The 17,027-nt window shown below is 35.8% G+C and overlaps 1 protein-coding gene across 2 annotated transcripts; it reads left to right on the forward strand.

Moving 5' to 3' along the window:
• Nucleotides 1-9,430: 9,430 nt before the first annotated feature.
• Nucleotides 9,431-12,733, forward strand: LOC134675553 (uncharacterized). 2 transcript variants are annotated; one of them, XM_063533830.1, is made up of 3 exons: nt 9,431-9,885; nt 10,031-10,635; nt 11,157-12,733. In XM_063533830.1, the coding sequence occupies exons 1-3, from the start codon at nt 9,747-9,749 to the stop codon at nt 11,490-11,492; spliced, it is 1,080 nt and encodes a 359-aa protein (XP_063389900.1). In that variant the 5' UTR covers nt 9,431-9,746; the 3' UTR covers nt 11,493-12,733. The 2 variants fall into 2 exon arrangements, with proteins under 2 accessions (XP_063389900.1, XP_063389899.1); XM_063533829.1 differs by having other exon boundaries at nt 9,434-9,885; nt 10,031-10,670; nt 11,150-12,733.
• The last annotated feature ends 4,294 nt before the right edge of the window (nt 12,734-17,027 follow it).

A 17,027-nucleotide genomic window follows, 5' to 3' on the forward strand; every position in this document is an offset into this window, starting at 1 on the left:
TGTGCGGAAGGTGTGGTCCTCCGTACGTACATCAAAAACACAGCTATAAGAGAGAGCGAGACAGATATCCAGAATGGGGTAAAACGTTGTACTACGTAACTAGGTAATTCGCAAATCGTGTCGATTAAAAACACTGCCTTCGGTCGTGTTTTAATTTATCACCACTCGTTACGAATTTAATTCCTACTTTCAACACTTGTATCGCAAATTACTTTATATTAATACTATACCGACTAGTTATCGATACTATACTGCAAAACGTAATTCAAGACCAAAAAAAGTAAGAAATGTTGCTACTTTTTTACTAGCGATTCTTGTATTTATGTACAAATAAGTAAATACAAGTACTTTTTTAAATAGTAGGAGTAAAATTACTAATGAATAAATTATCTTAGCGTGATTATTTATCAAAATTAATTTACTATTTTACAAACAAATTATTGCAGTGGCAACATTTTCTTACTTTTTTTGGTCTTGAATTACGTTTTGCAGTTTAGTCATTTTGTCAAGCCCTAGCGTAGCGTGGCGTAACAATTTATGTTTATACACGAAATTATCTTGAGTATTGACTAAAATAATAAAATATTAGCACACAACGAAATAAAAACTTACATTTAACTGTGTAAACCGGCATCTTACACTATTTATGCTCCTCATAATTTAACAAAATACCTATCACTATCAATATCATACTCATAGTGTGTTCATATACGTGATGACTTCCCTTTAGCATACTTAAGCTATTCTTTAAGCGTAAGCGTCATCGTAGATCTGTGATTGCAACAAAATTTTCAAATTTGCCGCCTTTGTATACTGACGGAAATATGTGTCCAATCTATATAGAATCGATTACATATATATAAATAGTTAGAATTAACGTTTCAGTAATTGAATATTATGTAAGTAAGTATAAATATGAGTCTGTAATGTCTTAGGACTTTGGATTTAATTTTTGGCAATTATAATAGCTCTCATTACATGAATCGAATAATTATTAATTAAACATGCCGAAATAAGTATATCTTTATTTATTTATTAGTATACTATTTAGGTAAACTTATTTTTACATGAAGTACGTAATAACAATTCTGTAAGACCGATCCAAATGGTACCGATATCATAGTCACCCTAATGAGTTTGACAATGTTTTCTTGTATTGTGCACGTGTGTGTGTGTGTACACGAAAAATATGTCATCAAGTTGGGGATACCAATTAATATCCAAAGTTACTACAATTTCTACCATATTCAGTTTAATTTTTTTTTTGTTATGCACATGCTTGGTTTAATCAGTTAATAATATTGACATCATAATGATTAACAAATTATGTAAAAGATATTAGAACTGTAATCGGAATATAGCACTAAAATAGTATATGAAGGTAATTACTTTCAGTAGTATATTGATATAAATACTGCCACAATGGTATCTTTTTTACAATGGCAACATGTGCGAGTGAGACACGGGGCTCTGGTTTTTCTATCTCATGTGGACCGTTTTCTCTAGTCTGGTACGAACAACTTTCTGGCTCGGTGATAAGGTTCAATTTAGTATGACAAAAAAAGTGACAGTTCGCTCCCGATTATATCTAACTTCCTGGCAGCAACTAGTATAATTTCTCTCTCCTTGCTCTTTTAATAATGCCGTTTATCAAAAAAGGATGCGAAAAGTCGATTTTAATCATGTTATATATCGATAAACCCTACTCAGCGGAACGAATTAGCGATTAATTGAAGCTTCAATATCTTCGTTAAACAATAACATAATTGAAATGCTAATGGATAATGAATATATTATAATATAATAAAATATACTGGGTCAAGCAAATCTTGTCAGTAGCAAACGGCGGCAAATTTGAAAAATCGCGGGTTAGCAACACTTGTGTTCGAATAATTCGAAAATCGCGTGTCATCTGTGTTTTATCTGTGGAATGTGGATCGCGAATGACAGCCATCATCTTTGTTTACATTCTGACATCGATTCTATTTCAAGAGATATTTCTGCTGTGTCACCATTAAATAAAGGGTGAGTACTATTAAATTGTCGCAATTTGAATAAAATTTTATACAATAAAATAATATACAATAAAATTCAAAAATGTTTATTATTGGTAAGTTTATGATAAAATAGGCGAGCTAAAACCGTTTTATTGTTTGTCTAAAGCACGACGTGAGAATTCTCGGACTTTACTCTTGACCCGACTCATAGAATTTTGCACGGAATCATTTGTGATAAGTTTAGTACATTTAATCCACTTCCTTTTGAAATCGGGCAATGATGTGGCCGGTTGGCATGTTTTCCGCAATTTTGTTTTTATATTTGCCCAGTATTTTTCTATAGGCCGTAATTCTGGGCAATTTGGCGGATTTAATCCCTTTGGTACAACATCGACAGAATTCAAATTATACTAATCCATAGCTCTAGATGAATAATGGCAACTTGCCAAATCCGGCCAAAATAATGTCGAACAATTGTGCTTTTTAATAAGTGGCAACAACCTTTTCTTTAGGCATTCGGATATATAAATATCTGTGTTAATTGTGCCAGTGGTTACAAAAGGCGAACTTCTCATACCGCACTGGCATATCGCTTGCCACACGAGGAACTTTTTGGCAAATTTCTCGACTGGAATCACTTTTTCTGATTCAGGCAGACCCGAGACGTTGCGGGAAGAAAAGTATTGATTGCCTGGTATTGAATTGAAATCAGCCTTTACATACGTTTCGTCATCAATGATTAAGCAACCTGCTGTATTTTGAACAAACAAGGCGTACAATAATCTAGAACGTCGAACTGCTCGATTATACTGATCAACCGTTCTTTTCGGAGCTTTTTGTTTTTTGTATGTAACAATACCGCAGTTTTTTTTTATTTTTTGTACATTGCTTTGGCTTGTTCCAACTTTTTTGGACACATCTCGGGACGAAATAGCCGGATTTTGATCAAACAGCTTACACACCTTTGATTCCAACTTTTTGTTCCGTTTTCTTGTCGGATGACCCTCTCGCTGCTTTCTTTCAGTAGTTTTACCTCGTTTTAGCTTTTTTATGGTCCTTTGCACTGTTCTCCGAGTTGTATTGCACGATTTTGCAAGTTCCAAAGTAGATATATAGGGATTCATAGTAAATTTTTGCAAAATTAAATCGCGCACGCTTTTTTCTTTTGACGACATCTTGAAAGACAAATACAAGTGAATGTTTTTTTTTAAGAATAAAAGATGCCAATACATTCTAATTTTGATATATATAATAAGTTTTACCAAAAAGGTTGAGAGTCTAGAAAAAAAAACGGAATATGTTAGCGACAATTTAATAGTACTCACCCTTTACCAATATATTAAATAAAATTGTGCTTGATCAAAGATAAGGTGCCTACAATGCCTACAGTTCCAACTGATAAATCTAATAAAATATTAAAATCCAATAGGACATCTATCTGCTGAAGTAATGATTTTATTCATTACATTCTTGTTTAACGGCATATTCCATGCTAATTTTATTTTGAGATCTTCAAATTCACCACACACCGCTTTTAAATTGTCCGTCCATACCATTTAATAACAATTTCAAACATTTTCAATAGAGAATCCACGAGTGACAATTTGAATTGACGTACGTAACAGGGCGCGCTCAGCGGAAAAAAAAGTTTTGTTTCGATGTACATTGTACATTGCTGCTTTTCTTAGCGCAATACTACTCTTTGAGTGTTGCCCTACTTTAGTTTGCTTTACATTGCTACTGACAAGATTTGCTTGACGCACTATAACTCAATCATTGTGTAATACATATTTTAGTTGGTAGTTATGTATTTTAATTAAATATCTGAACTTTCCCTTGGTTCCCTGCAGGGGCGTCCTGATAAAATTGTGATCTGATAACCACAATAAAGAATAAAAGCGTTTTTGTTCATTTTAGGTATCGTTACACATTTGAAGTAAAATTAAAATTGCAAGAAATGTCGATAGTTTATCGATATAACTTTATTGACAAAGTGGTCCCAGTGACAGCTCGCTTAGACGTAATCTTTAAGTATATTATATCTATGGTGCGTCCCGTGCGAGCCCCATTGGCTCGTGCCCAAAATGCGAGCCAGGCGAGCGCGAGCCGATCCACGAGCCCACCGCTCACACTCGCGTCTCGTAGCGCGGCTCGCCTCGTGGCTCGCGCGAGAATGTAAACAGCTTATAATAAAACATGGTCTTCTCCAAAGAGAATATTCCATTAGTGTTCAGCCTCCTCCACACTCGTGTCGTGTCGTGTCGCTGTCTGCGAAAATCGACGCCACACTCGCGTTCGCGGCTTCGCGCTGCGATTCACGCGCATAGTCTGGAGGGGGCTTTCCATATTCTTGACAGGACTTGATATTATGAGTAGTATGAAACATGCGCTAGAATCCTGTACCAACAGGACAGAAATTATGACACAAGGCCCCTACGTTTTCTGTTCTCTTTGACGGCGCAGCAACATAGAATAAATAATTGTACTACCGTACAGAAAGGAAGCTTCCTACAAAACCGAAGTTTGACAGCGGTTCAGGGTCGAATCATACTATCCCTTTCTAATATATGGCACTATCCCTTTCGGCTATTTAGGGTTGTCAAAATTTAAGTGATTATCTTATCTGTGGTCGTGCACGCAAAAGGAAGTCAAGTGGTGCCAACCCTAAAAATTGCTCGGAGCAATGCTGAGCCGAGCGGAGCCGAGTTAGGCCGAAGTCAGGAGCTTCGCACCCCTGGCAGCAATTAGTATAATTTCTCTCCTCGCTCTTTTAAAAATACCATGTGTCAAAAAAGCATAGATTTATTTTATATAGAGATGGTGTCTCAGCGAGCTGTCACTGTTGCCAATTTTGTTTAGTGTACGATTATCGATTATCGATTAACAATGAGGCCCACCTTGCTGTAGCCATGTCGATAAAGTCATATCGATAAACTATCGACATTTCTTGCAATTTTAATTTTACTTCAAAGGCTTAACGATACCTAAAATGAACAAAAACGCTTTTATTCTTTATTGTGGTTATCAGATCACAATTTTATAGTCACGCCCAAGCAGGGAACCAAGGGAAAGTTCAGATATTTAATTAAAATACATAAATACCTCCTAAAATAGGTGTTCCGCAATAATTGAATTATATTATTATATTATAATATATACATTATCTATTAGCATTTCAATTATGTTTATGTTTAACGAAGATATTGAAGCTTCAATTAATCGCTATTTCGTTCCGCTGTGTAGCGTTTATCGATATATAACATGATTAAAATCGACTTTTCACATCCCTAAAAGAGCACACATGTACGCTTTTACACACACATACACAGCCTGGGCGCATCAAGAAAGGCAACACTTGATTTGAAGTTCATCTTGCCAACAGTATGGTTGTCCTTTTTTGACAAACGGCATTTTTAAAAGAGCGAGGAGAAGAGAGTCATGACTAGAGGGCGGAGTACCGGTGGCAAATTTCACACAAAAGGTATGGAGTCGTTTTTATAATTATTATTTTAGGCTTGAATAATAAAATTATTCATTTACCTAATGTACTTAGTATGGTACCTACTCGTAAATTGGAAGTAAGTACTTAACATTTATTTTCATAAATCGATTTCAGGAACACCTAAATGTTATGTCATAAATGTTTTGGGTTATTTTTCAATTTCTTTTAACAAAGTCACCATTCATCGATATAATATTTTTTACCATATGCAACCTTTCTTTTCAAAAAGTTACTAATTACTAGTACTAGTTACTAAGTTACTAGTTACTAATAAATGGATCTTCAATAAATTAAGAAACCGATTCCTCCGAAAAACCAGGAACATGTGGCCATAGTCCAGTCATTTTATAACATGGATACGCACTTAAGTGTAGATTGTGAGGAGGACCTCGAACACATAATTCTAGTCCTCAATTGTAATTGAATGGTCTTGAAAATAATATATCGTTTAGCAGGTATAACTTCTTAGTCTAGTATTTAGTACCTAATGATAATGTTTTGATAAGAAAACATATTATTATGTATTATAGATATTAACAACATATTACATTATATTTGTATGCTCGTAAGATAATTTCTATAGGTTCCTAAAAATTATTATGCAAAATTAATCATTTATTCGTTATTTATTTAATCATAAGAATACTTAGGCGACTCCATACCTTTTGTGTGAAATTTGCCACCGGTACTCCGCCCTCTAGTCATGACACTAGTTGCTGCGCCGTGAAAGAGAACAGAAAACGTTGGGCCCTTGCAAAAAAGGACAACCATACTGTTGACAAGGTGAACTTCAAATCAAATGTTGCCTTTTTTGATACATCCAGGCTGTGTTGTGTGCGTAAAAACGTGTATGTGTGCTCTTTTAGGGATGTGAAAAGTCGATTTTAATCGTGTTATATATCGATAAACGCTACACAGCGGAACGAAATAGCTATTAATTCAAGCTTCAATATCTTCGTTAAACATATACATAATTGAAATGCTAATGCAGCTAATGAATAATAAATATATTAGAATATAATACAATAATTCAATTATTGCGGAACACATATTTTAGTAGGTATTTATGTATTTTAATTAAATATCTGAACTTTCCTTTGGTTCCCCTGCTGGGGCGTGACCGTGACGATAAAATTGTGATCTGATAACCACAATAAAGAATAAAAGCGTTTTTGTTCATTTTAGGTATCGTTAAACCTTTGAAGTAAAATTAAAATTGCAAGAAATGTCGATAGTTTATCGATATGACTTTATCGACATGGCTACAGCAAGGTGGTGTTAAATTGTTAATCGTACGCTAAACAAAAGTGGCAACAGTGACAACTCGCTGAGACGGGATCTCTATATATAGTAAATCTATGTTATGACAGCTTGATGACAACAGCTGTGGACGGCACTGCTGCCAACATGAGCAACAAAAAGGGATGTGTTGAACATACTGTTAGACATTTTTATCGATACAGATAATTAAAAAACAAATTTACTCTTTCGCAATACTTTTCGTTACTATTTTTGGATAATGTCGAAAACACTACCCTAACTTAACGCATAAACGGAATACTAAACTTAACTTGCTTAAATGAAGTTAAGTAACGCTATGCTGTTATCGTCGGGTGACAAGCAAAAGTCACTAAGTACAATCAAAAAATTAAAGCACCAATGCACTTTATTACACTTGTAATACGGTTTATTCTCCAATAATTTCGATGGTGTTAGTTAGTGACTTTTGCTTGTCACCCGACGTTATATACTTTATGGCAAGTTCTAATGTTAGTTTGATAGTTTAATCAATCGAATTAGAGACCGGTCTTCACACGTATAAAAATTTCTAAGCGTCGCGTCGGCAACCCTATAAAGGTCACTACATTGTATTTTTGTGTAGGTATCAAACCGGTAGGTATTTGCGTTTTCTTTGAGAGATAAGTATCTGTTCGTAAGAACTATTATATAATCTGTGATCCTGGTAAGAGCACTGCAGTAGTTATTCATTAATTATTTGTAATTAACAATAACTTACTTGAGCTACATGGTATATTTCTCGCAGAGTTACTAGTGCCCATGCACACAATTGCTGTTACCGCAGTCGACTTTGAAGGCTCTGTAATACACGAAAGTATTGTTGTTAGACCACCGACATAATGTATTAATGAGAAAGTGTAATATCAGGCCATATAATTTATAATATAGTAAATATTTGAATTGTATTCAAATTAGAGTGAGTTTTCACTTGGTTAAAATAATCGTCTTACCAAAAATATGTAGCGGGAATCCCATCAAAACTTCATCTGGCAATGGTTTCGCAGTTATTAACACAGATGGAACAGCATTTCTTTTTAATTGGGTCTTTTTTTTGTTGAAGTCGCAGAGTTGAAAATGTTTCCCACAAATATATTTTAATTCGTGCAGCTTTTCGATAGGCACATATGCCAAATCTTCTTTACCGGTCACTTGAACCCATCTTTTACACCTGGTAAGGAGCAATATTTTTCAATATATATATATATACAGGGTGTCCCAGAATTCGACGTCAAGCCGTAAACGGATGATAGACCAAGTCATAACAGTTATCATAAAAATACAAAAAACAAATCCAACTCATGTTTTTAAAAATTATGGTCACTTTAAAAATTCACTAAAAAATCCACACCCTGTAATTTTTTTTTTTCTGATTCTGACATTTAATTTAGCCAATTCATAAGGCTGCATCGAAGAAGCATGTAATGGTTCTTTAACTCTTGTTACTACAAATTCCATAATTTATTCTAATTTTTTTATTATTGTGTAATCTTGAATAATCACAGGGTGTGGATTTTTTAGTGAATATATATATATATATTGATATATATATGGCAAGGAAAACCTAAGAACTGGTCAGAAAAAATATCGATATTATCTGGGTACCGCACTAGCTTTTACAATAATATTATTTTATTCCAGAATGTCTTTTAAATTCAACAGAAACATGCGTTATGTGTTTTATGTAGAAAAACAAATAGATTTTTGAACTTACCTCTCTTCATCCAATGGAAATTTAGCCATAAATGTTCGTTTTTCACCACCAACACGACCGGCCCTCATACCACAAATCTCACATGTTTTGTAGTGCATATTTGCTTCACATTACAGAATTCACGGGTTCTAACTAAATTTTGGTCGTGACTATTACGTAAAATTAGTTAATTTTTACAAATATAAACTCAAAAATGCACAATTCAAATAAGCCCGCCGGCAAACAGTAAACAATGACGGATGACGGACAATGGCGGATGTGTAGATGAGTGAGAAAGGGATGCCGCAGTTAGAGCGAGATATAAATATCCGCCATAGCAGCTAGCGTACGTTTCATAAAGTCAGACCAAGAATCAAGAATAGTCTGCAGCGGATTTGATAGCCCACGCAGGGAAAGTGTTATCTTAAACGTCAAATTTCTATGAAATTATGACGTATAAATGACACTTGCACTGCGTGGGCTATCAAATCCGCTGCAGACTTTTTTTGGTCCGACTCTACAACGATTTTTATAAGGGGACTTGTGCCAGACTAGTCTTCTTTCCCAGAGTGACACAAGCTACGTCACAGTAACATTGCCACTTTATTTCAACATAACATGTTACAAGGGTACATTATATCTATAAGTTAAAATATTTCTTTTTAATTTTCATTTATATCAATTTTATCTTTTATTTACAAACAATATATATGCAGTGATAAAACTAAACTAAATTAATAACTAGCTTAAATCTAAAATAGGCCCCTGAGGCATTGTACCAAGGATGCTGGCGGCATTTCCTCGCTGTATCGCAATACTGATACGTTGTGCGAGGTAGCCGCCAGCTCTTCGGTCACCACCTCACCAGTTACGTCAACCAGACGCTTCGCGATTTCTGCGAACAACTTACGCGCGCAATTTTATCTTATATTTTACAATAACACTAACACGTCATTTTTTTTAATTATTCGTTAGCAATATCTTCCGATTCACGAAATAAGTTTCAGACGTTCGGGTAATTCTGTTTACACTACTGGCAACACACGATAGCGCTGTCACATTTGGCAATCGGTCATTTTCACTATGTTTTCACTGAAATAAAATAAATTTCCCTGACCCAAAGAGCATATAATCACTACGTCATCCTTGTCGAACGCGTGTTAATAATTGTTATTTCCTGCTCGCTCAGTGTCAACAGTCGCAGTCTTTTCCAAACATTTCACGTCTTAAGATTGGTAATTAATGTTTTGTTAAGAAAATGGTTGGCTGTTCTATTCGGAACTGTAAGAGTAGGAGTGAAAAGGGCAGTATAATCGGATTTTATTCGTTTCCGAAAAAAGAATCCGTAGCCAATGAATGGCTTCGCTATTGTGGACTGAAAACAACATGTAAAAATGGTATGTATACATACTTATCGACAATAATTACTATTAATAATAAAATTTTATGTTCTATGTTTGCTTGTTGACGCTAGCAGCCTCCCTAAGTGCACCAAACCGATATTCTTTTGATGCTTATTTTATGTATTCATTTGTTTTACAGGCAGAGTTTGTTCAAAACATTTCACGAGTTCTGATTATATCAAGTCATTGCGGCACATTCTAATGAAAGAATCGCCGAGGACAGTAAGGAAATTAAAACCAGACGCGATACCTACATTACATATTGATAGTATAGAAAAATCAAACTCAACTGACTTGACAGCTAAGTCTACCGTATGTACGGGGGGACAGACAGACAACTGTGAATCAAAAGAAAATTATAATATGCCAGCTCCTTCATGCAATATTAATTCAAAAGCTGAAGTACATATAAAATCTGAAAGTGATACAACGGATCCTTCATGCAATATTAATTTAAAAGCTGAAGTACATATAAAATCTGAAAGTGATACAACGGATCCTTCATGCAATATTAATTCAAAAGCTGAAGTACATATAAAATCTGAAAGTGATACAACGGATCCTTCATGCAATATTAATTCAAAAGCTGAAGTACATATAAAATCTGAAAGTGATACAACGGATCCTTCATGCAATATTAATTTAAAAGCTGAAGTACATATAAAATCTGAAAGTGATACAACGGATATAACACCAGCCAACAATGTTGAGGGCTCTTCAAACGTTGTTGAGGGCTCTTCAAATGTTGTTGAGGGCTCTTCAAACGATGTTGAGGAAAGGTATTATTGGCCTTATTCAATTAAAATTTAATTAATGGAAAAATAACTACTTATGTATTACTGACCTTTGTATCCAATGCCTGTTTTGTGAGTTTGAATATAGCCTGTTGCCAGTTTAATTATTCATAAATCATAATTATTGAAGTGAAAACTTCTTTAGCGGCACTGTGCACTTTTTGTGATGTTAAAAAATGTTAAACTCGCGAGAGCATAAGGCGTGACGTCACGTGTTATTGAGTTTTTCTTTGATTTAAATGCCATCTAGTGAGTTTCCCTGGTGGAACTGGTATAATATAACTCCAGTACTAACAGTGATGTGCTTAGGGGTTTCAAGTAATGTGACGAAATAATGCTAGATGGCGTTAACCTCAATTATAACTTCTTTAGCGGCGCTGTCCAATGTCATTGAGTTTTCACTTCTGCTGGCACTCCTGGAGTGCAACCCATTGTTTTTTATTAATTTATTGTTTCTGTTCCAGCGATAAGAAGATTACAGTGTCAGAGGTTGAATACAAGCTACTTAAAAGGAAAGTAGATGAATATGAGATTCTCAAAAATAATCTCAAGCAAATTTTTACCTCAGGACAAATTCGATGTCTCACAAAACCTGATAGACAACGTGTCAAATGGTCAGCTGAAGATATTGCTGCGGCTATATCTCTAAGAAGTATCAGTCCAAAGGGATATCAACATTTGAGGGATACTGTAGGGATTCCTTTACCAGCTTCTTCAACTTTGTGCAAATGGGCTTCAAAATTTGACATTAAGTCGGAGGCGGAGTATATTTTTATACCATGCGACCAGGCGGACTCCCTGGAGTGAGAGCACCGTGAGCGCCGTTCATTGACGTCATCAATGACGTCGCGATATCTCATGTAAGCTGTGACCGTGAATGGATCCGATCGTGAGCATGCTGTGAGCGTTGTGAGCGTGACTCGGAACACAGCCTAGGACACACGTCAAACGTCAAAATTGAAGTGGTATCCAGACGGGACTGATCCAAGGCCCTAATGTTGTCTGTTCTCTTTGATGGTGCAGCAACTAGTATCACTTCTCTCTCCTCGCTCTTTTGAAAATGCCGTTTGTCAAAAAAGGACAACCATACTGTTGACAGGATGAACTTCAAATCAAGGTGTTGCAGTTTTTGGTGGATTCAAGCTGTGTAAATGTGCTCTTTCAGGGATGTGCAGGGAAATAGCAATGAATTGAAGCTTTGATATCTTCCTTAAAAATAAACATAATTGAAATGCTAATGGATAATGAATATATTAGAATAATTCAACTATTGCGGAACACATATTTTAGTAGGTATTTTAGTATGTATTGTAATTAAAAATCTGAACTTTCCCTTCATTCCCTGCTGGGGCATAACGATAAAATCACAAATTGGTATTCTTGAGTCTGCACCTCATTTTATCGGTAATATCGGTCATTATTGGCGGCGTCCTGATTCGATCGGGCAATTTAATCAGATTGGCGAAAAATTGACTAGTCTGGATACGCCTTCAGTCAAGCAACGTGAGTGGAAACTAATGGTGCTGTACGCCAATTCTAAGACAGTCCTTTGACAAACTATTATAGTTACTTGTATAATTGTAAAAGAAAATGTAAAAATGTATGTGTCAGGAACTCGGGAATAAAGGCTATTTCATATTATAGTCTTACCTGTATTGGACGTTGGTAATGTAGCCTGCTGTGTTGCTTCATTAGCATGTTGCAAATTTAGCAATAGTCGCTAAGAGGGAGAGGTGTTCAAAATGATCTTGACGCGACTTTATTGTAAAGAGAATAAGAGCGCGTCAAGGTAATTTTCACCCCTTTCTCAGCAACCATCTATGGACTGCCGCCCCTAACATCTTGCCACTCTAGGGCCAGGCCTACTGGGTCTCAGAGCAAATCTGCCACTGTGTGTACCAAATGAAAAATAATCCTATGGATTCATACCTGGTAAGAACAGTGTAGGCACTGCTATTCTATTTAACCGGTTGTTGCGGTTTTTGTCAGCATCCTGGAAATGTTTATCACATATGATCTTAGCCCTGTAGTGTTTATAATCTGATGATTTTTCCAATTTGCCACCAACTAGAGTGACCCATGATTTGAATAGTTCTGGATACTTGTCAGGATTTGGAAAACGATGGGTTATTGCTTCTGAAAAAAGGTCATGCTTCTTGTATAATCTGTGTATGACTTCAATTCTTACATACTGTAATACCTAGCATAACATAGATTTAAGACTATTGCTGTGCCCTTCCAGGGTCCATGTGAAACTAAAGGGGCCCACTGATTAACAGTCTGCCGGACGGTATCGGCCTGTCAGTTAGAATAAAATTTTGAGTTCCGAACTACTGACAGGTCAATACCGTCCGGCAGACTGTTAATCAGTGGGCCCCTTTACTATTACTATGTAACACCAAAGTAATAACTATGGATGCAATAAATAAATCATTTATTATGAATATTATGATTATGAGTATGACTTATTTACATGTAAGATATGCCCAAATACGTATACTTACCATGTCATATTTTAATACCATACATGGAGTAGATATGGAAATGTATACTTCAATACAATATACATACTTAAGTACGTTTATTTTAGTAAATTTATTGTTAATTTAAAACTTGAACTTACCTTTGGTTTTGCAGCCAAAAGCACATAGTCTAGGCATTGTAGCAGAGTTACTGATAGTGGCTTGCCTTATCAACAGTACCACAAAATAAATCTATTCTAAAATATCGCACAAATTTTGTGTTATTTAACAATACAGAACACAGTGAATGCAGAGAACTGGAGTGGAGTTGGGATTGTTGGGAAAACAAAACATTACATGTCTTGACGTTGACGTTTACGCAAGTGTTGCTAGCATAAGCAAACAAAACCTTCAGACAACTTTAAAGGCCGTAACAGACGGGCGTGACGGAACGAGATGTTGGTCCGGTTATCTCTTTCTCGCTCACACTTACAGCTGCGTCCTTAACGAACATAATAGTGTTTACAGTGATCTGATGCTCCATTACGACACTCTGTGCCATAATAAGCACATTACGTTACTACGTCGAAAATTTAAAGGGCCATATGTACCGTGAAACGTATGATACATGTGCGAATAGTTAATATCGCACTTATATCGTAAATGACCTCTTTGTTGATTAATATTGCAATATACAGCGAATTGTGTCTAGATACCTTCCAGAGAGGAAAATGGGAACTATGTTTGTATTTGTATGGACAAGCGGTCTTCTCCTTTCCTGTTAATAAGTACTTAAAATAATTGGATAGGGGTAATGTAGCCTGCTGTGGTGCTCCATTAGGAACATGTTGTAAGTTTGAGGTAGAGGCTTGTTCACTTATGTTTGGCTGACTAGAATTCAAAATTTCTAAGTTATTCTGTTGTTCTGTGAAAAGGTACATAATTGACTATTACTCCAAAGTATTACTCATGTTGACAGATTTGTCCATTGTCAATATGTCGGCGGCTGATTGTAAAATCTATCCATATCATGGTATTCCCAGGCTCCTACTTCAAGTTGCTCTTCGGGCATCTGAAGCAGCCTAACAAATGGCATTTATTTGTTGCTCAGTCATGGATGTTTTCTATGTATTTAAGTATTTATAAAAGTTTATACATATCGTTATTATATAAATCATTGTCTAAGTACCCACAACACAAGCCTTATTGAGCTTACTGTGGGACTATTTGTGTAATAATGTTCAATAGTTTATTTTTATTTTTTATTTAAATGCTATTTTTTGGTAATTATTAGTAAAACTTTAGCACAATCAGTATAGTGGTTTAGGCTTGAAAACAGTCAGCCAGGCAAACTGTGATGGTATACCTGGCTGACTGTTTTCATATTATTATTGACTTACCAAGTCGACATAGGGTCGGTACAGCTGTTGCACTCAGTCTCTTATAGCGATTTCTATGTTCATCTGTGAAATGAAAACCACACATCCTCTGCTTCTTATAAAATTCATAATCAGCCGGGGTATCCAACTTGCCCCCAACAAACTTAACCCAAACTTTAAAGCGATCAGGGAAAGACATGCAGCACCGCATCTGAAATAATATACTTAAGTTTTTTTTGGTGTAACATATATATCTGCGTGAACTTTTTAACTCTCTAAATCGCAGTATCAAGACCATGCCCTTTGCTGCAAAACTGGTGGTTTGATAAATCGTCGTCAAAACGAAATCCGAGTCCTTTTTTGTGAACTCTGCCAAAAAGCTTGGGGAAACGTCAGAGAACCGAGCTTCACCAAAGGCGATTGTGGACTTCGTGTACCTAGACTACTGCTGTTACACGACACAGATTAAAATCTAAAAAAAATCCTAGGATTTGACCCGTGATGAAATTCAAAGGTGTATGTGAAGTCCCCAATCCGCATTGGGCTAGCGTGGGGACTGCAGCCCAAACCCTCTCGTGATTGAGAGGAGGCCTGTGCCCAGCAGTGGGACGTATATAGGCTAAATTATTATTTATTTTTTTATTATAGGATTTGACGACGGTGCAGCTCTACCGTAGCCCTAGCCCATAACTTCACCAAATCTCTTTATGTTTTCCTTGTTATAGTTTATAAACTTGCTGTTTGAAATAAACAATGTCTTCTTGTCTTCTTACTGATTCCATTCCAGGCAATAATAATTTACCTTTTTCCGAACAACCAAGTGCACATCGATGGGGCATTGTAAACTAAGTCACTCGCAAGCACAATAGGTCAGGAAATGAATGCTCAAAAAACGTTGTAGAGGGAAATGCTAGGAACACAATTTTTGACTCCGTAACTTTGTTTGGACTAGTTAGGAGGTGAACATATCAAAAGTCCCCGGCTATAGCCCCGGTGCTGGGGGGTAGAGTGGGGTAAGAAGGTCGAATTTTTCGGTTTTTCATTGATATCTTGGAAACTTTGCGTCTTAGCGACATGATTACTAAGACAAACCGAAAGCTGATAAAATTAGTTACAAGTTTTATTCAGTAAATTTTTTCGATATCTTGAATAGTTTTTGAGATACCCGCTCTTGAAAGTTTATTTAGGGATTTTAATTTTATCTTGATATCTACATCAGTGAAGCTGTTAGGCCATGTTTGGTATCATTTTCGTATAAATCGGGGGTGCTGAATTCATTTATGGTATCACATTGACACTATTCCGAAGTAAAACCAAAATTAAAAAAAACATGTTTTTTTAAATCCCTCTTCACGCTTAAACCGCTGAACCAATTTCGTTGAAATTTGGTATAGAAATAGTTTCAGTCTCAACACAGTACATAAGATAGTTTTTATAACCAAAAACATCTTTTGAAGGTGTGGAAAGTGGGGTGGAAGTTTGTATAAGGAGTCAATAACCGCTGAACCGGTTTAGATGAAATTTAGGATGGTATACATCTGTGATTTAGATGAAAATGATACCAAACATGACTTCAAACTTTACCTTGAGCAGTATTAACCTCAGGAATTCAGTTTCGTCGACGAAGTTGAATTCCCCCCGTACTCCATTTCACAACTTTAAAGGATGATTATTGAGATAAAAAGTATCCTGTGTCCTGTCTTGGGACTCGAAATATCTGTATACCAAATTTTAATTAAATCGGTTGAGCGGTTTAAGCGTGAAGAGGAATTTAAAAACAAAGGTATTTGTTTAAAGTTTACATGTTTTTTCTTAGGAATGGTGTCAATGTGGTACCAAAAATGAATTCAGCACCCCCGATTTATAGGAAAATGATACCAAACTCGGCCTAGCAGCTTCACTAATGTAGATATCAAGATAAAATTGAAAGCCCTAAATAAACTTTCAAGAGCGGATATCTCAAAAACTATTCAAGATATCGAAAAACTTGACTGAATAAAACTTGTAATAAATTTTATCAGCTTTTGGTTTGTCTTAGTCGTCATGTCGCTAAGACTCAAAGTTTCCAAGATATGGGTGAATCAATTTTTTCTTGTCACTAGTTGCCATGGTTACGGTCTCCTGGGTCACTCTTAAAATACTAGTTTTTTCGTATTTCAATTAACCAAACTTGAATTTTTTGGTAGTTATAAGTAAGGCTTTTCCATTATGGGACATCTACTAAGCACGTTTGTAGAACATGGTACAGCAGTTCTTCTAACAAACTATGCTACTATTGTCTCCTGGCTGATGGGACAGAATAACAACAAGAAATAGTTGATCGACCCATATAAGTGAAAACCCGAAAAATGAGACCTTCTTTCCCCCACCTACCCCCCAGCACCGGGGCTACGGCCGGGGACTTTTGATATGTTCACCTCCTAACTAGTCCAAACAGAGCTACGGAGTCAAAAATTGTGTTCCTAGCATTTCCCTCTATAACTTCTTATTGCTTGGCCTAC

Source organism: Cydia fagiglandana, chromosome 22, assembly GCF_963556715.1.
Source record: "Cydia fagiglandana chromosome 22, ilCydFagi1.1, whole genome shotgun sequence".
NCBI lineage: Eukaryota > Metazoa > Arthropoda > Insecta > Lepidoptera > Tortricidae > Cydia > Cydia fagiglandana.